Source organism: Mauremys reevesii, linkage group 5 (genome assembly GCF_016161935.1).
Source record: "Mauremys reevesii isolate NIE-2019 linkage group 5, ASM1616193v1, whole genome shotgun sequence".
Classification (NCBI taxonomy): domain Eukaryota; kingdom Metazoa; phylum Chordata; order Testudines; family Geoemydidae; genus Mauremys; species Mauremys reevesii.
The window spans coordinates 123208136-123233026 of record NC_052627.1 but is presented as its reverse complement, the minus strand read 5'-3'; the positions used below and the strand labels follow the sequence as shown (position 1 = coordinate 123233026).

General features: G+C 40.4%; 1 protein-coding gene and 1 long non-coding RNA gene across 6 annotated transcripts in view; one reads left to right on the top strand and one right to left on the bottom strand.

The window, feature by feature from the left end:
• Window positions 1-1799: 1799 nt before the first annotated feature.
• Window positions 1800-11534, bottom strand: LOC120406405. Its single transcript, XR_005599253.1, has 4 exons — window positions 11412-11534; window positions 2907-4121; window positions 2569-2684; window positions 1800-2190 (listed from the first exon to the last, which is right to left on the bottom strand). It is a non-coding gene; the product is annotated as an uncharacterized LOC120406405 (long non-coding RNA).
• Window positions 11535-11938: 404 nt separating this feature from the next.
• The window catches only part of MAEA (macrophage erythroblast attacher, E3 ubiquitin ligase), a 106862-nt gene continuing 93909 nt past the window's right edge, over window positions 11939-24891 (top strand). Inside the window, exon 1 of one of the 5 annotated variants that reach the window (XM_039541241.1) lies at window positions 11939-12077. In XM_039541241.1, the coding sequence (XP_039397175.1) occupies window positions 11979-12077 (99 nt within the window). In that variant the 5' untranslated portion in view covers window positions 11939-11978. Of the gene's footprint in view, window positions 12307-24891 lie in introns of all 5 variants that reach the window. The other 4 variants (XM_039541240.1, XM_039541243.1, XM_039541244.1 and 1 more) reach the window with 4 other exon arrangements.

Here is a 24891-nt window from a genome sequence, read left to right as displayed (position 1 = left end):
TACTTCATTTTAAAAGTACTTATTGGATTTTTAGAGATAACCCTCCCCAATTTCCAAATCCCACTCTCACAATTTCTCCCTTAAATCAAAGTGTCTAAATTAGGATTAAAAATCCTAATTGCACACACACCATCATTTTACCTGGGCTGTTTGCTAGCGTATCATCAAACCACCAGTGACTGGAAATTTTAAATTTTGGATGCCAGCCCAGTTGCAAATAAAAAAACCTTCAGATGAACCACCACCAAGAAGTCACATGACCTCCATGGGCGGCAAGTATAATAGGCATGGGGAGGTTAAACCTCATCTAACCTAACCTGTGGCCCCACCCATGCTCCACCCCAAGACCCCACCCTCGCTCCCACTGTCTAAGCCAGTGGGGGCTGAGCTTGGGCTGGTGGCCTGGAGTTTGGGGCTTGGGTGGCAGCCTGGGCTGGTGCTCAGGCTGGCCTGTGGCCCAGGGTGGCTCGGGTTGACCCAGGGCTCAGGCCGAGGCTTGGGCTGGTGCTCAGACTTGACCGGGGTTTGGGACAGTTTGGCTCGGTTCCTCCTGCCACGGGGGTGGAGGGTCTCGGGGCTCTGGCAGGCGGGACATCGGGTGGAAGAGGCATGGCCAGGGGGACTAGCCTCCCCAAAGGGATGGCGGTTCACGCATTGCCAATGATAAGTGCATACTAATGAGAAGCCACCAGAGCTTCCCATCCCATGTTGTCAATAAATAATACCTAGCTCTTATATTGCATTTTTCATCAGTAGATTTCAAATACACCTTACAAAGTATCATTATCCCCATTTTACAGAAACCAAAACTGATGTACAGATAAGTGACAAGATTTGCCCAAGTCACTCAACAAGCTAATGACAGAGCCAGGAAAAGAATTCTTGTCTCCTGAATCCCAGTCTATTGCTCTGTTTACTAGGCCATACTGCATCCCATTCGTGACATATGTCAAATATATATACAGTGTTGTTTAAAAATAAAAGATAGTGTAAACTCTGAACAAAACAACATAATGAAATGTGAATTGAAGGTACAAGTGATTATGTATGTCAATTCATTTGAGTACATGATGTATTTGAAATTAATTTTTTACTCCTGAAAGAAATAATCAACTTCTACATAAAACTAGCAACTTTTCTATAAAATAAAAATATGTCAAAATAAATAAATAGGATGCTAAACTAAAAATAACTGATCATTACTATTGCACTATATCACCTGAGGTTTTTTTGGTTTTTTTTACTCCCACTCCTCAAATAAAGAAAAAAACAAAAAAACCCATGTACACACCCACACCATGCAGCGCATAACACAACTAATGGTATTTCTTAAATGCTTTCGTGGAACTGCAATAATTGTGTTAAATATTATTTTTGTATTGTAATACAGTTTCAGCAATGTGACTCACACTAATTTGTAAATATGTTTTAATAATTCTGAGCACTACTCTGAACAACCTTCCAATCTAAGCAGTTCAATTTCATGTGTTTTCACTGAATGCTGTTTCATCGAGATAATTCAGGACTTTCTAATCACAGGTATCATAACAGATACCAGGAGTTGGGAGGAGAAAAAGTGGGATTATGTCTTGACACAGGAGGCTGAGAAAGAGTCCCAATAAAACATTTAAGATGCTTATAAGGTTTGCTACTGATAAAGTCCAGGAGGGACTATGCTGATCTATTAGTTCTACTGTGTACTTTAAAAAGTCAAATCTTCCACCAGTACATTAAAAGTGTGTATCTTTTTATTTTTACAAAAAATATTTTTATTTGTAATAATAACAATGTTTTCCCCAAACTTTATCACAATAGATTAACCATTAAAAGAAAAATGTCCATATTCTTTCCATATTCCACACAGCTAATCAGTAACTAGTATCTCCACTTAGCGTCTCTTCTTTGTCCCATTCCTTCAAGAGTCAGTATGATCAGCAACTTTTCTCCAAACAAATAAGCATAACATTCCTGTCCATATTACCCTATGAAATGATCTGCTTCATCAGCTGAAACACTTTTGCAAAAAGTGTAACATAGCACCTTCACTACTTCTCAGCTGAAGCAGGAGTAGGAACATCGTCAAAGTCTGTTAGGCTGTATTCTTAATTCCCACAATAAAGACTGGCCATAAATCAAATTTCTGGTTTTATTTAAACTTCTTTCACCTCATAGGCCATTTTCCATTAGATACTGTCAACATTTTAGAAAGAATAAAAAATATTTATACAGGAATCATATTAATGTTTTAAAATACAGAAGCCATTCAAAGCTTTATTTTCAGACAATAAACAAAAATGCTTTATTTTAGAAAAACTAAAAAAAAGTGAATACAATGCATAGAATAACAGGCTTTACCCATATTGTTACTTAGTGACAAAAATCTATGCAAAGTTTTTTGTTTTGCTTTTGTTGGGGCAGGAAGGTTCTTTATCGTTATTAAACATATAAAAGACTGATTCGAGTCTCTTATGTGAACACTTATAAAATTGGCTGGTGACCATTCAGAACCAACAAGAAAGATCCATTTCTAGAATTATTACGACTACACACTACAACTAAAATGTTTACCTCAGTCCTGCCCCTCCTTAAAAGCCTCTTCAATGTTAATTCCCAGGGCAAGGCTACAGGTCTTCTGCTAAAAAAATTCTCTACATTCTGTAATCCTTTTCTCTTTAATCTCCAATCTATGAAGAGAAATGATGAGAGCCACATATGCATAGCGGGGGAGGATTTAAGTAACTTTCCATCTCACCATAGGTAACACATTTGATGTAAACAGTAGCGCTGGACATTGAATCATTTTATCCTTTAAAATTTAAAGGTTTTATATTTGTATGTCTTGATATGTTCAACAAGCATGCAATTTTATAAGCAAATTGTTTGTATGTGGTTAATAGACAAATTACCTTTCAATATATCAATATATGTGACATTAAGATTCATCATTCATCTCTGCAGGTTATTTCTGGGGGGAGGGGGCAGAGAGCGAGCGTTTTCCAGGTTCCTCAGTGGCTAAAAGGTTTAAATGTGTTACTACTAATTCTGTTTAAACGATTTTCCCCACTACTACCATTCTATTAATATTTCTAAAGCAATTCCTTGTTAACGTTTTCATTTGTCTGTTTAAACTATTCTATTATACTTTTTTGTTTCTCATGGTAACCAATTTTATTTGACTTAACAGAAGCTGTTCAAATATTTAAAGGCACTCCGAGATGGCAGGAGTTTATCTAGGAGCATACATGTTGTGTCACATATATTCCTTTCCTCGCTCTTATTTTGTATCTTTCCCCCCAGAAATAGTAACAACCAAAAAGGATACTAACTGGACATATTGTATCAGGAACGTGTTCACTTCATCTGCTTATGTTAAAATTCAAGTTACAATGGGCACATTTAGAAATTACAAGCTCGGTAGTTAAAACCGATGCTTCTGACGTTCCTTCATATGTACTGTATCCCTCTGCCAATACCGTCAAGCGCAACGCAAGAACTAAAGTATAAACATCTGCAACACCTCTCTGTTTTGTTAACATTCTTTCACACATTTTACTGCTAACTCCAAAAAAGGAGGCTCGACGGTGTAAAAACAGTGAAATTGGAAACATCTGTGAGATAGCTACGGAAAACGGAATGAAACATGAATAAACAAAAACATGGCGAAAGTGGCCTGGGGTTGTTACACTGTCAGATCATTTTTCCAAGCCCAACATCAAGGCTTTTGTTACAACCAAAGCGGTCATTTGCATGGAGAACCAACAGGGTTTCTTCTTCTTCAGCGTTTCCCAGATCGTAACACACTCGCTCTCTTCCATACACACACAGGCAAATCTTCCCCGTTGCAAACGAACAATACAGCTAAACACCCACATTTTCGCAACTGCGGAATCTACAGATTACAAACAACACTCCGCATACTTAATAGTTTGGTGCTGAGACGTAATTTAGCCATAAAATAACAGACAAACCTTTGGAGCGCTGCCCCAGCCGGAGTTCCTCTCCCTCTCCCTCTGCTCTGCTGTTACTGACAAGATCAGGCTGAGATTAACAAGTCCATGCTGCCGAACAATTTTACTCCTCAGGTTATTCCACGCACTTTGTGTGCTCTAAATAATATCAAACTTCTCAAAAAGTTTAAAAAATAGTGAATTAGAGAGAAACAAAGCACAGTAATAGGAAAGCAGAAAACGCTGTCCGGGCAATTATTACAGCAGCACGAAGGACACTGCTCTATAGTTTAGGCTGTGTCAGCACTTCCATTCTAAACCCCTATTTTCAGGGGGTTATAACTCAAGCCAGCAAAAAATTGCTCTTAGCTAAAAAGAGTGATATTTTTCTTTTATATATTTTTAAAACATCCATTTAGACTATTCAAAAAGTTTTAGGGGCACAAAAGTACACCCATTTTATCAACTCTGGAAGCCTTATTTGCACTTTTCCAACATTCATTTTTAAAAATAAAATTTCACAGACCTTTGATCTACAATGTGAATCTGGTGCTTTACTTTTTATAAAAAACAGAATAATAAATATTAATATTTGAAAACTGGGTAGTCTGAATACACCAGGGGTCGGCAACCTTTCAGAAGTGGTGTGCTGCGTCTTCATTTATTCACTCTAATTTAAGGTTTCGCGTGCCAGTAATATAATTTAACATTTTTAGAAGGTCTCTTTCTATAAGTCTATAATATATAACTAAACTATTGCTGTATGTAAAGTAAATAAGGTTTTTAAACTGTTTAAGAAGCTTAATTTAAAATTAAATTAAAATGCAGAGTCACCTGGACTGGTGGCCAGGACCTGGGCAGTGTGAGTGCCACTGAAAATCAGCTTGAGTGCTGCTGCCTTCGGCACACGTGCCATAGGCCTACCCCTGGAATACACAATAACTTTTAAAGAACTTTTAAGTGAATGTATCGGCTAGTCCTGGAGATATTAAGTTGTCTATTCAAAGAGCTGGTCAGCACAGACAGTGGCCCTTGACAACGTGTGTCATCACTAATCCTCTAAGGCAGCTTTGTAAAATTCTACTCACACCACTTTTGGAAGCAAATACTTTTTCTGACAGACAAGTAAAATGTCATCATCATCATGGTAAGGTGGCTGAACATAATTTTTGTTTACTCTGCAATGGCTCCTTTACAATGCTGCTCTAAGGGGTGACAAGGCAAGCCAATCTGTACTCTTATTCAATCTTTGACCAATTGGAGTCAACGACTGAACTGGTGATCGTTTTATGGCGTGGATAATTGACCCATGAAAACTTGACTAAGATGGACAACTTATTTCATATAGATGACTAAATAGCCAGGACACAGTTGCAACTTCATAGCTTTTGCTTTTAATGCACATCTTTATTAGGATTGTTCATCCTATATACCCATAACCAAGGAACAACAGTCCTTTCATAATTACAAGTCAATTGTCACAACTGCAAAACAAGCACTGAATTCTATTCAAATACTAGTACTTTTTTTTTTTGTAAAATGTAAACATACATGGATTGACAGGGCAAAGTAAAACACCACCTCAGATACAGAAACCAAAGTGTACATTCCGTCATTCCTCAGTTCAATGGAATGGGTGTAAGCCAATATAACCCTCACCTCACTAATGCAGAAACTCAGAATATCACTATTAAGTCATTCAAATTCTGTCATTTTGCTTTCTACCAGTCCCTTATTCTGAAGCATTACTTTTCATTTTAAAATCCCCTTCAAATCAAAAGATACATTACAAAAATAAACATGGCCAAAGGCCACGACAATCCATTTCTTGGGGCTATATTCTCCTATCAATAGGCAGTGTTAGTGGATTCATATCTACTCAAACGCTCCCTGTTAGCAGTCCAAGGAGGAGTGTGGGTCATTATTTCTCCAAAACACTATTCCTCCCAACTTCCCAAAAACATAATGGTTGCTTGAACATCCACCAAGAAGTATTTGAGATCCATATAGTCCATTCTGCTTCTTCTCTGCCACATATAAACACTCTGTCACTACCAAATCATTGTACACTTCTACCCCGATATAATGCTGTCCTCAGGAGCCAAAAAATCTTACTGCATTATAGGTGAAACCGTGTTATATCAAACTTACTTTGATCCGCCGGAGTGTGCAGCCCTGCCCCCCCGGAGCGCTGCTTTACCGTGTTATATCCAAATTCGTGTTATATCAGGTCGCGTTATATCAGGGTAGAGGTGTATATGGCAAGTCACTCTAGTACGCACCATGTCTCCACGTTATGTATAACATTGTGCACGCTGTTAATATTATTATTTGTTCACAATTTCCACCCTAGAAAAAGTTAGATCTCCCATCCTCCCATGTAGCTGAGATTAAGCCAACTGGATGGTCATAATATACACATTAAATATATAATTAACAATATAGTTATTGCCAACAGAGTAAAAGGGAGGCTTCTGTTTTAGTCTACTAGGTAGTATGTAGAGTATTTAACATTTTTAATAGGACTGTCAATTAATCACAGGTTTAATCACACCGTTAAACAGAATACCAAGTGAAATGTATTAAATATTTGTGGATGTTTTTCTACATTTTTAAATATAATTGACTTCAATTACAACACAGTATACAAAGTTGACAGTGGTCACTTTATATTATTAATTTTTATTACAAATATTTGCACTGTAAAATGGCAAACAAAAGAAATAGTATTTTTCAATTCAACTCAAACAAGTACTGTAGTGCAATCTCTTTATCATGTAAGGGCAACTTACAAGTGTAGATTTTTTTTGTTACATAACTGCACTCAAAAACAAAACAATATAAAGCTTTAGAGCCTACAAGTCCACTCAGTCCTACTTTTTCAGCCAATCAATAAGACAAACAAGTTTGTTTACATTTACGAGAGATAATGCTGCCTGCTTCTTATTTACGTCACATGAAAGTGAGAACAGGCATTCACATGGCATTTTTGTAGCCGGCACTGCAAAGTATTTACTTGCCAGTTATGCTAATCATCCGTATGCCCCTTCATGCTTCGACCACCATTCCAGAGGACATGCTTCCAAGCTGATGATGTTCGTTAAAAAAATAATGCATTAATTAAATTTGTGACTGAACTCCTTGGGGGAGAATTGTATGTCTCCTACTCTGTTTTACCTGCATCCTGCCATATATTTCATGTTATAGCAGTCTTAGATGATGACCCAGCACATGTTGTTCATTTTAAGAACACTTTCACTGCAGATTTGACAAAACAAAGAAGGTACTAATGTGAGATTTCTAAAGACAGCTAAATCACTCGACTCAAGGTTTCAGAATCTGAAGTGCCTTCCAAAATCTGAGAAGGATGAGGTGTAGAGCATGCTTTCAGAAGTCTTAAAAGAGCAACACTCTGATGTGGAAACTACAAAACCCAAACCACATGCTGGTGGCATCTGACTCAGGTGATGAAAATGAACATGTGTCAGTCCGCACTGCTTTGGATTGTTATCGAGCAGAACCTGTTATTAGCATGGACGCATGTCCTCTGGAGTGCTGGTTGAAGCATGAGGGGACATATGAATCCTTAGTGCATCTGTCACATAAATATCTTGCAACACCAGCTACGACTGTGCAATGTGAATGCCTGTTCTCACTTTCAGGTGATATTGTAAACAAGAAGCAGGCAGCATTATCTCTTGCAAATGTAAACAAACTTGTTTATCTGAGCAACTGGCTGAACAAGAAGTAGGACTGAGTGGACTTGTAGGCTCTAAAGTTTTACATTGTTTTATTTTTGAATGCAGTATTTTTTGTACATAATTCTACACTTGTAAGTTCAACTTTCATTATAAAAAGAGATTGCACTACAGTACTTATTACAATTAACTGTTCATTCCTATTAATAAACTATTTGAAAAGGATGATCATCAAAACCTGGAAATACAAATTCAAAATAAAATAATGAATCTAATAGTTCTTTTTTTATATCATCTAGCTATAGGACAGAGAGAAACAAACAAGTTATGGACATACACATCCTTCTTAATATACTCCAAATTTACACTCCCTGGCTTTTGTAAGAATTACACAATGATACTATTTAAGAGCTAACCATTGTATACACAGACTTGTTCTGCATTAATCACAACTCTATTAAAATTAAACTTGGGCTCCATAATTTTGGAACGGGGGTAATCAGAGGAAACTTGAAAACAAAGTTTATTATTTTATCATTAAAATCAAAGATCCATTTCTGTATATGAACAACATAATTCATTAATTTTAATTACAGCAGGAACTTACTGACCACTCCATTTTCTTTAACATAAGTTTAAATATTTGAGACATTAATTTAGTTCTAGTCCACACACCCTCTATGCCACTATGTGCATGATGAACTAATAGCTGCAACAACCTTAAATTGAAAACATGCCAACAATGCACATATAGGCTGTATAAATATTTAACCATGCCACCTAGAACATAAATTAGTTGACATTCAACAATTAAAGCTCTCTCTGTGAAGTTGCAATATTTAAAGGTTAAAGATTAGACATGCTCCCTCTTGTGTTAAACTAAGAATTCATGCTGTTTTCTGTGACATGATGGTGGCGCAGCCATCTGTTTCCATTGAGCAAACCTCTTCAATTTTGACTACTAATTTCGACAAACATTCACCAATAGTTCTACAGGACAAAGGTTGTCTCACTTTGCACACATATGCATATAATCACTTTATATTTGTGAAATACTGTCATTTTGCATATTGTTGAAGATCACCATTAAGCATAAAATCACATATCAAAAATATGGTACAATTAAGATTTGTAGACATAACTAAATATACACAGCAAAATAAATTACATGAAAAAAAAAATATATATATATAAAAATGTTCAGTAGCTACATATTTCACACATTAGCCTAATTTACAACAAAATATCCACCGTTTGCTAATTTTTCTTTCCATGTCCTTAGTGATAATTAACTACTGAACTCACATAGTCTAGCATAAAAATTTCTCTTAAAGAATCTTTAAAAAATGTGTATATATTTCATACCTACATGAAGAAGATAGGAAGAACATGATAGTGTGTACACACACCTTTACATAGCACTATCTACCTGCCTAAGACTCCAATCTTTCAGCTTGACCCACTGAAACCCCTGTACCTGCATGGAGCCTCATTAAAGTCAATTGAGGTCCAGCCATGCAGATCCAGATGCAGGATCAGGCCTGTAGGGCAGCGTTTCTCAAATGTGGCCACCAAGGGGTTTCCTGTGGCCAGGATAGCCTCCTGGACAGAGATGGGGGAGAGGGCAAAGCACTGGCCCCTCCCAACAGTGCTGAGGGGCTCCAGGAGAGGGCTTCAGCCAACCCCCCCCCTGTCAGCCATGGGACTCTAAGGGTGGGCTTCAGCCTCCCTTTCCCCACCAATTCAGCCAAGGGGCTTTGGGGGAAGGCTTCAACCCAGGGTGGCAGGGTTTCAGCAGGGCCGGCCTTACCAGGCGCTGTGGTCAAGAGGCAAGAAGTGGGGTGAGCCTGGGGTGGGAGGCTGTGGAAGGAAGCTCAGGGTAATGGGGTGGGGGGGAGGGAAGAGCAGGGTCCTGAGGTCAATGGAGAGTCCCAAGGGGGGCAGTGAGGAGCCAGGGGAGGCATCAGTGGCTAAAGGTGATGGGGGCGGGGGAAAGCAGAGGAGGCAGCAGGGGCCAGAGGGATCAAAATACAACTGTACATTTTTTTTTAAATTAACATAATTATAAACAGGACTTTGCACCTAATGGAGGGAGATAGGGCAAATCATGTTTAAAATCCTGTTGGTTGTGGTCAGTGCTAAGCACCATGGTAAGTTTAACTACAACCAGTCACACATTTTTAATCATCACTTGCCTTGTCTACACAAGGTAAAAAGTCCTGTTTAAAATCATGTTTGTTATAATTTATTAGGTAACATGTTTTAGAACATGCTGTATTTTCTAGCCTTCATTGAAGTATATTTTGAAATTTTAACACTATGAAAGTAAACTGCTCTTTTTCTTGGCAGTATTTGTGGTTTTCATTAAATACAATCCTCTAAAGGTTAACAGAAATAATGCAGCTAAACTTTAACCAGGAAGGGCAGCAAAGTCACTGTCACTATTCATGGACGTTGCATATACATGCACTTTTAAACCTTGGACCATGATGTTAATCAATAAGGTGCACTTCTCCAAAACGTAAGGGTCATACAAGACAGCTTCCTGCACCACTGAAGTCAATAGGAGTTTTGCCATAGACTTCAATGGAGTAAAAACAGCTTATAACAACCTTTCCCGTCACATCCAACTTTTCGATCAGTGGTTCTCCATCTTTTTTTCATTCTGCAGGCTAATTCCTCAGAGCAAGATTTTCCCAGGGTCTCAAGGGGCATTTCTAATCCCAACCCACCAAAGTGCTCAGAAACCACTTATGAGTGTTATGTAAAATCCTAAAAAGGTAGCCTCAAAATGTTTCATTCTGCAGACCATAAAGTCTGCTAGTCCTCAGATCACTACCAGAGAGCCGCTGGTTCAGGTCCTGATTCTGCTAAAACTCTCATGTGACTAGCTACTCCCACAGGAAATCAAGGGGAGTAAAACTGCAGGTTCCAGCCCTTCTTACATGGTAACACACTAGGGTTGCTAAATCTCCAGGATTATTCTGGAGTCTCCAGGAATTAAAGACTAATCTTTAATTAAAGATTACGTCATGTGATGAAACCTACAGGAATATGTCCGATCTAAATTGGCAACCCACTGACAGCCAGGAGCCGAGTGAAGCGGGACAGGGAACTATTTACTGTCTAAGCCTGGAACAAGCACCATTTCCCGTCACAGCTGGGGCAAGAGGCGGGGAGGGTGGCAGACTCTCCCGCTCTCAGGGGTTAGTGCTCCAGGCAGCTCGGAAGGGGGCGTCTCTCCCTGCCAGGCGGCCGGGGGACCCTGCCGGCAGCGCACCGGACTCAGCCAGGCTGTCGACGGAAAGTGAGCGGCGCCGGGCCAGGTCTGCGGCCAGGTGGCTCAGGGATGGGTAGGGGGCACCTTCCGCTAGCCCCGGCAGCGCACGGCCTGACGGAGGCGAGCGGTTCCCCCGGCGCTGGCGCAGCAGCGGGAGGAGCCCTGCCCGCCCCTTCCAGCAGCGGGGCAGGGTGGGGGCGAAGGCGGCCTCCCGAGGGGGCCCCGCTCTCCCCTCCCGGCGCTCCGGCAAGGAAACTGACGCAGCTCGGGGGCAGAGGGCACCACGCCACCAGCGGCCCAGCCGGACTGGAACCTGCAGGGGGGGGGGGGCGAGAACCGCCTCCCTCCCGGCGCCTGGGCACCCACACGCCCCGGACACACGCCCGCCAGCGGCTACCCCGCCGAAGGGACCGGGTCGCGGTAGGGGAGAGGAGAGGGGAGGAGGGAGTCCCCGCTCCGGGATGAGCTGAGGGGAAGAGGACTCACGCTGTCTCCGCTATTTAAACCTCTTCCCGCCGCCTTCGCCTCACTCCGCTCCTCCCTACGCGACTTACTAGGGATCACCCCCTCCCGGCCTCCCCACGCACAAACTCCGGCAACAATCGAGGCGGCTCACAACGACCCGCCCTTCCTAGCCACCCTCGCTTCCCATTCGCTCATCGCTGTGTCCGTCCTCGTGTCTGCTGCGTGCATTGGCCCCTCTGCCTGCCAATCGAAGTGGACACAGCTGGAGAACCCTTCCAGGCTTCGCTGGCGGTGCATCCCGCCCCTCTGGACACTTTGGGGGTAGTTAAAACCTCCTCTTTAACTCACCATAAAAATGTACTTTTACGTCCCGCCCACCCAAACAGAAAGGAGATACTGATTGGGCCGAATGAAAGTCTGGATAGCTTGATTGGAAAATAATACTGTCAATCGTAGATGTAATCCCCGCCTACGAGAATGCGTAGCTCTCCCTGATTTGTCTCTGTGGCTAGTCGCCCAGTCCCATGTATCATCCAATCAAACACGCTTTCACAAGTTAGAGGCGGGACAAAGCTTATGAAGTGATAGATGCGAAAGGGATGCAACGATTGGATGAATACTCTCTCCCTTTCTCTTCCACCGCCACTGTCCAGTGGTTCATACCACCCGGCTTTGAGAGGGGGAGAGGTAATCTGTTGGTTCAGCCCGTCTCCATCAGGGACGAGAGGGGCGGGGGAAAGGAAGGAGGAGGAAGTCCTTTATTGCCCACCATGCAACGCGCGCTGTAGGTAGCTCTTTTGGGCTCTGCGCGGGGAGGGGGCGGGAGGAGGTTGGTGCCCAATCCAAGATGGCGGTGCAGGAATCAGCTGCTCAGCTCTCAATGACTTTGAAGGTGCAGGAGTATCCCACTCTCAAGGTGGGTGCTAGGCATCCTGGGTGCCTGTGAGCAGGGGAGGGGCAGGCAGGGGTTGGGCGAGGTGGTTAATGGCCCAGCTGGGCAGGGCTAAAGGGATCTGGGGGCTTGGCAAGCTGTGGTCCCCCACCCCCTGTGTTATAAACCCTCCGTCCCCCAAGGTGTGTAACGTGGGGACGCCCCAGTTCACCGGACCCCTTTCAGACACCCCCCCGTCTGCCTTGCCCTATACTAATAAGGGCTATTTTCTTTCTTTTGATGTTGAGGAACGTGCCTGGAATACGATGCCCTCCCTGGGCAGTTCCATGCCCTGAAGATGTAGGTGGGGTGGAGTCCCCAGAGCAACAACAAAAATGAAAACGATTGAAGGACTGAAGGGGCTGACTTGGGAGAAGGAAAGAACTGAATATGTCATGGCTAAGATGTGGCAGAAGGGTGCTGTGTGGGGAGGGGTGTGACTGGGACAGACTGGAGGATGCAGAGCAGTGAAAATGATTTAAGAGATCTGGGAGCATTGATTATTTAGGAGGAATGTTTAAAGGAGTTAGAGCTATGTATCATTGTTAAGAGGCGGACGTGTGTTTGTGTTAATATGGTTCCTTGGCATCTTGATTTCCCAAATATGGAGATGAACTGTGGGTATCAGGAGATAAAAATGATTAAAGGGACTGGAGAGCTTATAAGGAAGAAAGAGTTAAATATCTATAACTTGGCTGGATACTAATAAAGGGTTGGGGTGGCTGATGTAGTAACTGAGGGTATCTGAAGGGTGTTAACTCCCCAGGTGGGAGGTGAATTGCATAGGCTGGCCAGACATCATAAAATGAGCAAAGGAAAATCTCTAAACTGACCATTAAGGGTAAATATTGCTGACAATAAGATCTGTTGAACTGGGGAATAGTCTCCCAGAGGAAGTGGTGGATTGATCGTTTAGAATATTTTTTATATATATTAGATCAACCAATTCAACTGCAGTTGAATTTACTGTAGGGAACTAATCCTGCGCTGGCTAAATGGAAGTGAGGAGAGACGAGCTGTTTTGCTTAATAGGCCTTTTCCATCCCTTATATCTGATTTAACTAGAATATATTTTTTCATATAATGTGTATCAAAAATGTTATACAAAGTAAACTTTTGGGCTTAAGTCATGTTTTACTTTCATATAGTGTTTTGTGGTTGGTTTTTTTGTTTTTGTTTTGTTTTTGTGTTGCAGGTTTCTGCCCTTGTTCTTCCCATTTGTCTCTTGCTCTTCCCTTCTTCCTCCTCTTTTACCTCCTCATTTCCCTTTCATCTTTGGGACTATCTTGATTCCCATTTTATATCTGAAGATTTATTTTCCCTGTCATCCTGAAGTACTTAAGGCTTGATAGTATGTGGGTTAAATTTTAAGTCCCCTTAAAAAGGCACTGTTGGCACTTTCCACAGCCAGCAACAATGTTAAGAAATTCATAGACAAAGAAGCCTGTTTCAATGGTTTATTTATTGATATGTTCATATTGTGTTTAGACAATCTTTCATATTCCTCAATATTTACATATACACCTCTACCCCATTATAACGCCACCCTATATAACACTAATTCGGATATAATGCGGTAAAGCAGTGCTCTGGGAGGGGTGGGGCTGCGCACTCTGGTGGATCAAATCAAGTTCGATATAACACGGTTTCACCTATAACGTGGTAAGATTTTTGGCTCCCGAGTCCAGCGTTATATCGAGGTAGAAGTGTAGTGAGAGTCAATGGTTAGCCTTAAATGTTACAAAGGGAGGGGAAAAAAAGCAATCTACTAAGTGTCACCCATTTGAAGAAGAAGGCAGTCATTTTAAATTAGGTTTAAGGCATTTTTTCAAGTCTACTGTTTACTCTTGATGAGGGATTTTTGCAGCATTTTAATGAGAATGAATATTTCATGACAATACAAGAAATATTTCAAACTAAACAGCTTGAGTAAATAGCCTTGAATTAACAGTGTTAAATGTCATAAGAGTGATGTTTAGATGGCACTTAATTCTTTTTGTGTTTTGTGTTCTCCCCCACCCCTCAGTGTTCCAGAAGCTTCCTTTCTCTTTAATATTGGTTCTTATTACCAAAACAAAACAAAAGAACCCTCTTGAAGCAGTCACTATTTAGTTACCACTTGCATTTATCCCCTTACGTTTCCTTGACTGTGGAGATTTCAAACCATTATCCATGCTAGAGAAAACAATTTTTTGGTAGAGATGAAAAGGACAGAGTGAATTTTCATCTCTAGTTGGTTCTTAAGAATTTAAAACAGTCTATAAAACACATGCATATGAACTTATTATGGTAACTGTGGTGGCAGCTATAATATTTTGTTACCCATCTGTGGACACTGGCAATTTTCTCTAATTGCTGCAAGTAAACTATAAAGGAGGTCAGAACTACATTTATATCCTTCCTGTTTCCTCCCTTTAACTTGCTCATGCCCAAATCACTAGATAATAGTAGTTGTGTAATAGCTCTACATTACAGTGTGTTCCATAAGAGTGCCTTTCATGAGAAGGGGAGCTTACGACTCTCTATATAGGGAAAATCCCTCTTATTGCTAAATTGTGGTCATTTCTGGAGTGGAAGTTCATCAACATTCTGCTTCAGCAATTCTGCACAATATTATTTTTCAAGGAAAAGTAAAGTGACTTACTCAGCTGAATCCACAGGAGTAATTTAAGTGTACAGAATTTAACTACTTATGCTGTCTTCCTCCTCAGGACATGAGGGTTACTTGCTATCTTTCCCAAAAAAAGTTCCATTGATCTCTAATAAACCCCACTTTAGGGAATTTTGCTTTACATCTCATCTGAAAGCATAATACAGGAAGCCTCCAATATGCACTGATAAAAGGAAATTAAAGAGTGTCAGCACTCTGAGCATGGTTCAGAGCTGATGTACAAATAAACAAGTGACATCAGAAAATAATGTAGTTCATTTGTATCTTTGGAAACATAAATAAATATTAAAAAGCTGAATTATCAAGATGGATGGAATGAGAAGTGAACCAGAAACTGGTAGAGAGAAGTGTGATGAAGTCAAAATATTTTTACCTGGGCTGCTCAGTGATGGCAGGTTGGGACTCTGGGCTGCAGCTGCTAGCCAGGTATCAATGAAAGTAGCTTTGTTTAGTCTGAAGGGGAGGTTTTAGCCCCTTTTGAAGGCCATTGGTCAACTTCGGCATAAGCAGCTATTGAAAAGCTATTGAGGGGGTCAGCAAGCATGTGGACAAGAGGGATCCAGTGGATATTGTGTACCTAGATTTTCAGAAGGCCTTTGACAAGGTCCCTCACCAAAGTAATCTGTCATAGGATAAGAGGGAAGGTCTGCTCATGGATGAGTAACTGGTTAAAAGATAGGAAACAGGGTAGGAATAAATGGTCAATTTTCAGAATGGAGAGAGGTAAATAGTGGTGTCCCCCAGGGGTCTGTACTGGGACTGGTCTTGTTCAACATATTCATAAATGATCTGGAAAAAGTGATAAACAGTGAGGTGGCAAAATTTGCAGATGATACAAAACTACTTAAGATATTTAAGTTCAAAGCAGACTGTGAAGTATTACAAAGGAATCTCACAAAACTGGGTGACTGGGCAACAAAATGGCAGATGAAATTCAATATTGATAAATGCAAAGTAATCTATATTGGAAAACATAATCCCAACTGTATATATACAGTGATGGGGTCTAAATTAGCTGTTACCATTCAAGAAAGAGATCTTGGCATCATTGTGGATAATTCTCTGAAATCATCCACTCAATGTGCAGTGGCAGTCAAAAAAGCAAACAGATTGTTGGGAATTTTTAGGAAAGGGGTAGACGATAATACAGAAAATATATTGCCTCTATATAAATTCATGGTACGCCCACATCTTGAATATACTGTATACAGATCTGGTCGCCCCATCTCCAAAAAGATATTTTGGAATTGGAAAAGGTACAGAGAAGGGCAACAAAAATGATTAAGTGTATGGAACAGCTTCCATATGAGGAGAAATTAATAAGACTGGGCTTTGGATGAGTATATACGGTAGATATGTTCATAGAGGATAGATCCATCAATGGCTATTAGCTAGGGTGGGCAGAGAGGTAAAATCTGCTCTGAAGTGTTCCTAGGCTCTGTTTGCTGGAAGCTGGGAATGGGCAATAGGATGGATCACTTGATTACCTGTTCTTTTCATTCCCTCTGAAGCACCTGGCATCATCCAATGTTGGAAGACAGCATACTGGGCTAGATGGACCATTTGTCTCACCCAATATGGCCATTCTTCTGTTCCTAAAGTAGTGGAGCTGGACTCAGTGTAGCATTCTCTGCTGGAAGGTACCGAGTTCTTCTGAGCTGTGCAGAGTAGTTTACCAGTACACCTTAAGTGGGACAATGGGAACAACATACAGTATATCTATTCATTTTCTCCCATCTTGCACTTAGGTTAATTTTGACTGTCAAACAAAATTCTGTAAATAAATTAAGGTTCTAATTAGGTCTTGGATTTGCTGAAATGTCCAAGAGCAATATTGAGGTGACTTACAATATCATCAGAAACTTTTGGGGGAATAGCTGCATTATTATTTCAGTGGGTGGGATTTGGAGAGAAGAGGAGAACAGAAGAAAAAAGACTTCATACTCTGTAATATGTACTTGATACCAGGGCTTTGGAGCAGAGCCTGGAGCTGGAGCGCGGAGCAGCTCTGGAGCAGTGGAGGTGCAGGTTTTTGCCTGGAGCTGAAGTGGAGCCAGAGCACAGCTCCAAAGCCCTGCTTTATACAGCATAGATGGTACCACCCCAAAAAAAGAGGATTTGCAGAATAGGAGTATGATTTTGAGGTTACCTGCAAGCAACCTCATCCATTTTACTAAATAAAATATTTACAGAGAAGTGGGTAGTCTGACATACTATTGCTGTTTCTCTGAAGTTGGGCTCTGTGCAAGCATTCTCTAAATTTTCCTATAGCAACCTTTTGAAGTAACTTTGATGTTGAGGAACCATCAGGCTTTGGATCTAATGGGACCCACTCCTTTGCTCTGGCAATAAAGTATATTTGTTTAGTACAACCAAAGTAAGAAAATATACTTATGAGCAGAGACATGCATAATTTTATAAACAAGTATTAGAGTGGTATGGACTGTAGATTTCATTTTCTGACTTCCGGTAAGCTATTGCAGCTGCAGAAAATCATTTTAAGTATGGAATTTCCTTAGTACTTTGTGGAGGAGGGATCTTATTAGCGTTTGCTTGAAAACAGGACATGAATAATTAAGTTACACTTGTAGTATATTTGCTTGTAGTCCTCTTCCCTCCTCAACAACACTTTGTATCACTTTTGTTTCCAGATTATTAACTCTCTGGCATTGGCTTCCTATGTTTGTACAGCACCTAACATATTTGGCATCTCCGGGCACTACTGTAATACTATTATATAATTGTAAAATTATCCGAATGAGTGAAAGCTGCTAGAAAACAGAAGTAAAGGAAACTTATCAAATTCTCTTCATTCTTGCTAAATCATGAATGAAGAGCATTTCAGAGCTTAAGCGTCATGAAATTTAGTATAAAAATACATTCAAGCTTTCTTTGTCCTGCATTCTCTAATCAGTTCTTGCTTCCTCAGTGTATCTCACTTTCTTTTTAAACCCCTCCCTGTGATCCTTTGCTATAGTTATCTATGTATTAATCAGTATGACCCCTTATCTCTAGGCCTATACATTTGGCAAACAACTGTTTTGGCAGACACATATTTGCTGGCAGGGCATGATAGCAAAATCATTCGGTGCCTGTAAACATAAGATGTCGCCTTCATGATATACTTGGCCTTTCTTAGCCCAGGGCCTGAAAATATACTATGTAGAAATACTGTATGCTCATATGCAAGGATTTACATATAAATTAGTGTAGCGTATTTCACAAATTGTGAAATTGTCATGCCTTTATGCGTAAACAAAGCAAGATGCAGGCAGATGCTAGGACACCTAAGTGCCACTCTGAGGCCAGATGGCTTTAACTGGCCCAAACAGCATGAGTTAACTGCTGCATAACATTTCTACTTTAATTATCTTCTTAACTTTCATAAACATACACTGTACAAATGAGCTAACTTTGGTTTTTCACATATCTCCATACAAATTTCCTTCACAAACCAGTATAAACAACTTGTGTGAAGTGCTGTCACTTGAACTACGATAGAGTTGAAGGATATTGTATGATCCATTAGGAGTTGTGGCATTATTTATTTGTATTACAGTAATACCTATGAGGCCCTAACCAAGACTGACTCTATTGTGTTAGGCACTGTCCAAACACATATTGAAGACTGTCTCTTTCCTTGAGGAGTTTGTAATCAAACTATACAAGACAGGCAAAAGATTGGAGAGGGAACAGAGAAACAGATGAAGCAACTTTGGCTTTCTCAACCATGGGATGCAGCTCCGGGAAGGAGGACTGCTGGGAATAGATGTGGTCCATGTGACCAAGAAGGAAAAGACCATCTTTAGATACACTCACCAACCTAATGAGGAGGGCTTTAAACTAGGTAAAAAGGGGGCAAGTGACAAAAGCCCATAGGTAGTTGTTTTTTTTAAAGGCAATTTTAAAATTAGATGTTGTGGGAGGGTAGGAAATGGAAAATTACAATTGGGTCATAGGATTAATTAGGGAGAACAGTGATGGAATTTATACAACACCTTAAGTGTTTGTACACAAACATAAGGGGCATGGCAAATAAAGAGGAAGAACTGGAAATATTAGTACTAGGGTTGTCAAGCAATTAAAAAAAATTAATCCTGATTAATTGTGCTGTTAAACAATAGAATACCATTAATTTAAATATTTTTGGATGTTTTCTACATTTGAAAATGTATTGATTTCAATTACAACACAGAATACAAAGTGTACAGTGCTCACTTTATATTTATTTTTTATTACAAATATTTGCACCGTAAAAAACAAAAGAAATAGTATTTTTCAATTCACCTAGTACAAGTACTGTAGTGCAGTTTCTTTATCATGAAAGTTGAACTTACAAATGTACATTTATGTACAAAAAACCCCTGCCTTCAAAAATAAAACAACGTAAAACTTTGAGCCTACAAGTACTTCTTCAGTCAATCAGTAAGAGAAACAAGTATGTTTACATTTGCAGAAGATAATGTTGCCTGCTTCTTGTTTACAATGTCACCTGAAATTGAGAAGATGCATTTGCATGGCACTGTTGTAGCCGGCATCACAAGATATTTACATGCCAGATGCGCTAAAGATTCATATGTCCCTTCATGCTTCAACCACCATTCCAGAGAATGTGCGTCCACGCTGATGATGGGTTCTGCTCGATAATGATCCAAAGAAGAGTGGACTGATGGATGTTCATTTTCATTATCTGAGTCAGATGCCACCAGCAGAAGGTTGATTTTCTGTTTTGGTGGTTTGGGGTCTGTAGTTTCCGCATCAGAGAGTTGCTCTTTTAAGACTTCTGAAAACATGCTCTACACCTCATCCCTCTCAGATTTTGAAAGTCACTTCAGATTCTTAAATCTTGGGTCAAGTGCTTTAGCTATCTTTAGAAATTTCACATTGGTATCATCTTTGCATTTTGCCAAATTTGCAGTGAAAATATTCTTAAAAAGAACAACATGTGCTGGGTTATCATCCGAGACTTTTATACATGAAATATATGGCAGAGTGCAGGTAAAACAGAGCAGGAGACATAGAATTCTCCCCCAAAGAGTTCAGTCACAAATTTAATTAACATATTTTTTTAACTAGCGTCATCAGCATGGAAGCATGTCCTCTGGAACGAAGGCCGAAGCATAAAGAGACATATGAATCTTTAGCACATCTGGCTCGTAAATAACTTGTGATGCCAGCTACAACAGTACCATGCGAATGCCTGTTCTCACTTTGAGGTGATATTGTAATTAAGAAGCGGGCAGCATTATCTCCTGTAAAAGTAAACAAGCTTGTTTGTCTTAGTGATTAGTTTTACTTTGTTTTTTGAGTGCAGTTATGCAATTAAAAAAACTCTACATTTGTAAGTTGCACTTTCATGATAAAGAGATTGCACTACAGTACTTGTATGAGGTGAATTGAAAAATACTATTATCATTTTTACAGAACAAACACTTGTAATAGAAATAATATAAAGTATGCACTGTACATTTTGTATTCTTTCTAATTGAAATCGATATATTTGAAAATGAAGAAAAACATCCAAAATATTTAGGCTTCAGAGTAGCAGCCGTGTTAGTCTGTATCTGCAAAAAGAACAGGAGTACTTGTAGCACCTTAGAGACTAACAAATTTATTTGAGTATAAGCTTTCGTGTACATTTCAATTGGTATTCCGTTTAAAACTGTGATTAAAAAAACTGCTATTCAAATTGCGATTAATTTTTTTGAGGTAATCACATGAGTTAACTCTTGTGATTAATTGACAGTCCTAATTAGTACATAAGCTAAATTATGACTTGATGTGACAAAGTGGGAACTTTCTGTAATATTTTTATGAATTATGTGCATGGAGTGACTTACTTGACTTGAGGTTGTTAACTAGTGGGTGCAGAAGCGTTATAATGCCCTTGTGGCATTGAAGATGTTCGTATCAAGTAAGTGTCTGGGGTGCTCTCAATGGGTCATTAGGGATTGGCTGAAACTGGTCAATATCAATGGAGGATTTGGAAAGACAATAGGAACCCCAAGGACTGAGCATTGATACTTATCTGTGAGAAACTCAGGCAAGCAGAACATGTGAACTCAGCCTGGGTGTGCAGGAGGAACATAATGGACCACAAGGTGATCAGAGACTGGGACAAGAGCTGGCCTTTGAGAGACATAGCAGCTGTCACCTGGGACTGACAAAGAGTGAGAGGGGGAGAGAGAGAAGGAGACAGAGACAAAATGGATGCTGCAGTAGCGTGATGGGTAAAGCGCTGACTTTTGTCAGCCGGAACTTTCTTCACCTTCGCTTCTCCTTGCTAACCTAAAGACTTCCCGGTTCTGTATTCCAGTTCACTAATAAACCTTACTCTGTTTTGAAAAGGCTACCTGGTATCACTAAAAATAGATTTGGAGGTCTGTTGATACCTCAAGAGGGCAAAAAGTCTCTGAGTGGGAGTCTATCTCAGTTGGACTTACTGGGCAGAGCTCACTTTGTGAAACTGAAGTGCTGGAGGCTAGAGGCTCAATCTAGGAGATGTTGAGGCCGTGTGACCCACTTTTAGGAGAGTGGGACCCTTGGAGGTCTGGTATACTGAAGAGGTCCCTCCAAGGAATTATTTAAAAGATGGAGCATAGTACAGATCCTGTGGAATTGGCATCACTGAGAACTGATGGGATAGATATCATGACTGGAATATTGGTATGGAGGGGTAAAGCTTTTTCAGGAAAAAGGGAAGCTGTTGTGCATTATACATCAAGAATATATACACTTTTTCTTAGGTGAGAGATCAGTTGAAAGTCTCTGGGTGAAGGAAAAAGCGGGGGAAACAGGGTATCATGGTAAATGTACTGTAGTCCACCAAATCAGGAGGCAGTCGATGAAGCATTTCTGGAACAAATAACAGAAATATCCAAAACTCAAGACCTGGTAATAATGGGGGTGGTGGGAGGACTTTAAATACTCAGACATCTGCTGGAAAAATTATAGCGCAAAACACAAAATCTCCAGTATGGTCTTGGACTATCCTGGGGATGACTTTTTTTCCCCCAGAAAGTAGAGGAAGTAACAGAGTGACAGCCATTTTAGCCTTGATTCTGACCAATAGGGAGGAATTTTTTGCGAATCTGAAGACTGAAGGTAATTTGGGAGAAAGTGATCATGAAATAACAGATTTTGTGATTCTACGGAAAATAAGTGAAAGTAGCAGAACAAGGACAATGGACCTCAAAAAAGCAGACTTTAACAAACACAGAAACTGGTAGGTAAGGTCCCTTGGGAAGAAAATCTAAGGAAAAAAAAGTTATGGAGAGCTGGCAATTTTGCATAGACAACATTAAAGGCATAACAGCAAGCTATTTCTGGTTGAAGGAAGAATAATAAGAGGCCAATATCTCTGTATTAGGAGCTGCTTAAGGACCCCCTACCCACAACAAATCATAAAAAGTGGACTCATGGACAAATTGCTAAGGATGAGTATAAATAATCCGTTCAAGCATGTAGGGACAAAATCAGAATGGTTAATGCACCAAATGAGTTACATATGGCAAGGGAATTAAAGGTAAGTAGAAGAGGTCCTATAAATATATTGAGATCAAGAGAGAGACAAAAGTCTAGGTCTACTTACCTAGCAGGGAAAGAGAGCTAATAATGGATAACACCAAGAAGTCTGAGGTGTTTGCCTGTTTTGTTTGTCTTCACTAAAAAGGTTAATTATGTTCAGATGATTAGCATAATAAATATTAAAAAGGGGGAAGGAGCATAAGCCAGAATACAGAAAAAACAGGTTAAAATATTTAGATAACTTATGTGTATTCAAGTTGGTGTAGGGCCTGACAAAATTCATCCAAGAGTATTTAAGGACACACTCTCTGAACAGTTAGCAATTATCTTTGAGAACTCATGGAGGATTGGTGAGGTCCCTGAGGACTGGAGAAGGGCAAACATAGTACCTATCTTTAAAAAGGGGAACAAAGAGGACCCTGGGAATTAGACCAATCCGTCCTGTCTTGACACCTGGAAAGATACTGGATCAAATTATTAAATAATTTGTAAGCACCTAGGTTAGTAGGGTGATATGTTATAGCCAACATGGATTTGTCAAGAATAAATCATACCAAACCAACCTACTATCCTCCTTTGACAGGGGCATTTGTCTAGTGGCTAGGAGGAAAGTAGTAGTTGTGATATATTTTAATTTTTTGAGTAAGGTTTTTGACAATCCCAAACTAGGGAAATATGGTCTAGATCAGGGGTGGCCAACGTGAGCCTGAGAAGGAGCCAGAATTTACCAATGTACATTGCCAAGGAGCCAGAATAATACATCAGCAGTCCCCAAATCAGCTCCACTCCATGCTCCCAGTGCCTCCCACTCACTGGCAGCCCTGCCGATCAGCACCTCCCCGCATCTCCCGATCAGCTGTTTCGTAGCATGCAGCAGGCTCTGGGGGGAGGGGGAGAAGCGAAGGCATGGCAGGTTCAGCGGAGGGGGGGGCAGGAAGGGGTGTAGTGGGGGTAGAGCCTGTGGCAGAGCCAAGGGTTGAGCAGTGAGCACCCCCCAGCACACTGGAAAGTTGGTGCCTGTAGCTCGAGCCCCAGAGTTGGTGCCTACACAAGGAGCCGCATATTAACTTCTAAAAAGCTGCATGTGGCTCTGGAGCTACAGCTTGGCCACCCCTGGTCTAGATGAAACTACAATAAGGTGTCAGGTATCAGAGGGGTAGCCGTGTTAGTCTGGATCTGTAAAAGCAGCAAAGAGTCGTCGGATGCATGCGAAGTGGGTATTCACCCACGAAAGCTCATGCTCCAAAACGTCTGTTAGTCTGTAAGGTGCCACAAGACTCTTTGCTGCCTTTACTATAAGGTGGGTGCACAGAACTGGATGAAAGACCGTACGCAGAGTAGTTCTCAATGATTTGCTGTCAAATTAGGAGGGCCTAACTAGTAAGATCCTGCAAGGGTCAGTTCTAGGCCCAATACTATTCAATATTTTAATTAATAACTTGGATAATGGAGTTGAGAGAGATGCTTATAAAAATTATGGATAACATCAAGGTAAGAGTGGTTGTGAGCACTTTGAAAGAGCGGATTAGAATTTTAAACAAGTTTGGCAAGTTGGAGAATTGGTCTGAAATCAGCAAGATGAAATTCAATAAAAGATGAGTGCAAAATACTACACTTAGGAAGGAGAAATCCAATGCACAGCTACAAAATGGGAATAACTGGCTAGGCAGTAGTACTGCAGAAAAGAATCTGGAGCTTATAGTGGTTCACAAATTCAATGAGAGTTAACAATGTGAAGCAGTTGCTAAAAAGGCTGTTATTCCAGGGTGTAAGACCCGAGAGGTAATTGTCCTCTTCTGTTCAGCACTATTGAGGCCTCACTTGGAATATTGTGTCCAATTCTGGGCACCATGCTTTAGGAAAGATGTGGACAAATCAGAGAGAGTCTAGAGGAGAGCAACACAATTGATAAAAAGTTTAGAAAACTTTATCCATCAGGAAAGGTCTTTTTTTTTTTTTATTTTATTTTATTTTTAAAAAAAGGGCACGTTATCAGGTCCCCCATCAGTCTTCAAATGTGTTAAGGGCTGATCAGTTGTTTTCCATGTCCACTGAAGATAGGACAAGAAGTGATCAGCTTAACCTGCCGCAAGGGAGATTTTAGGTTAAATATTAGGAAAACCTTTCCTACTATAAGGATAGTTAAGGACTGGAATGGGCTTCCAGGGCAGGTTGTGGAATCGTCTTCATTTCAGGTTTTTAAGAACAGTTTAGACAAACACCTGTCAAGGATGATGTAGAGATACTTGGTCTTGCTTCAGTGCAAGGGACTGGATTTGATGACCTCTTGAGGTTCCTTCCAGCCCTACATTTCTATGATTCTGTGACTTGCTTAAGGCCATACAGGAGAACTGTGTTAGAGCCAGGCGTTC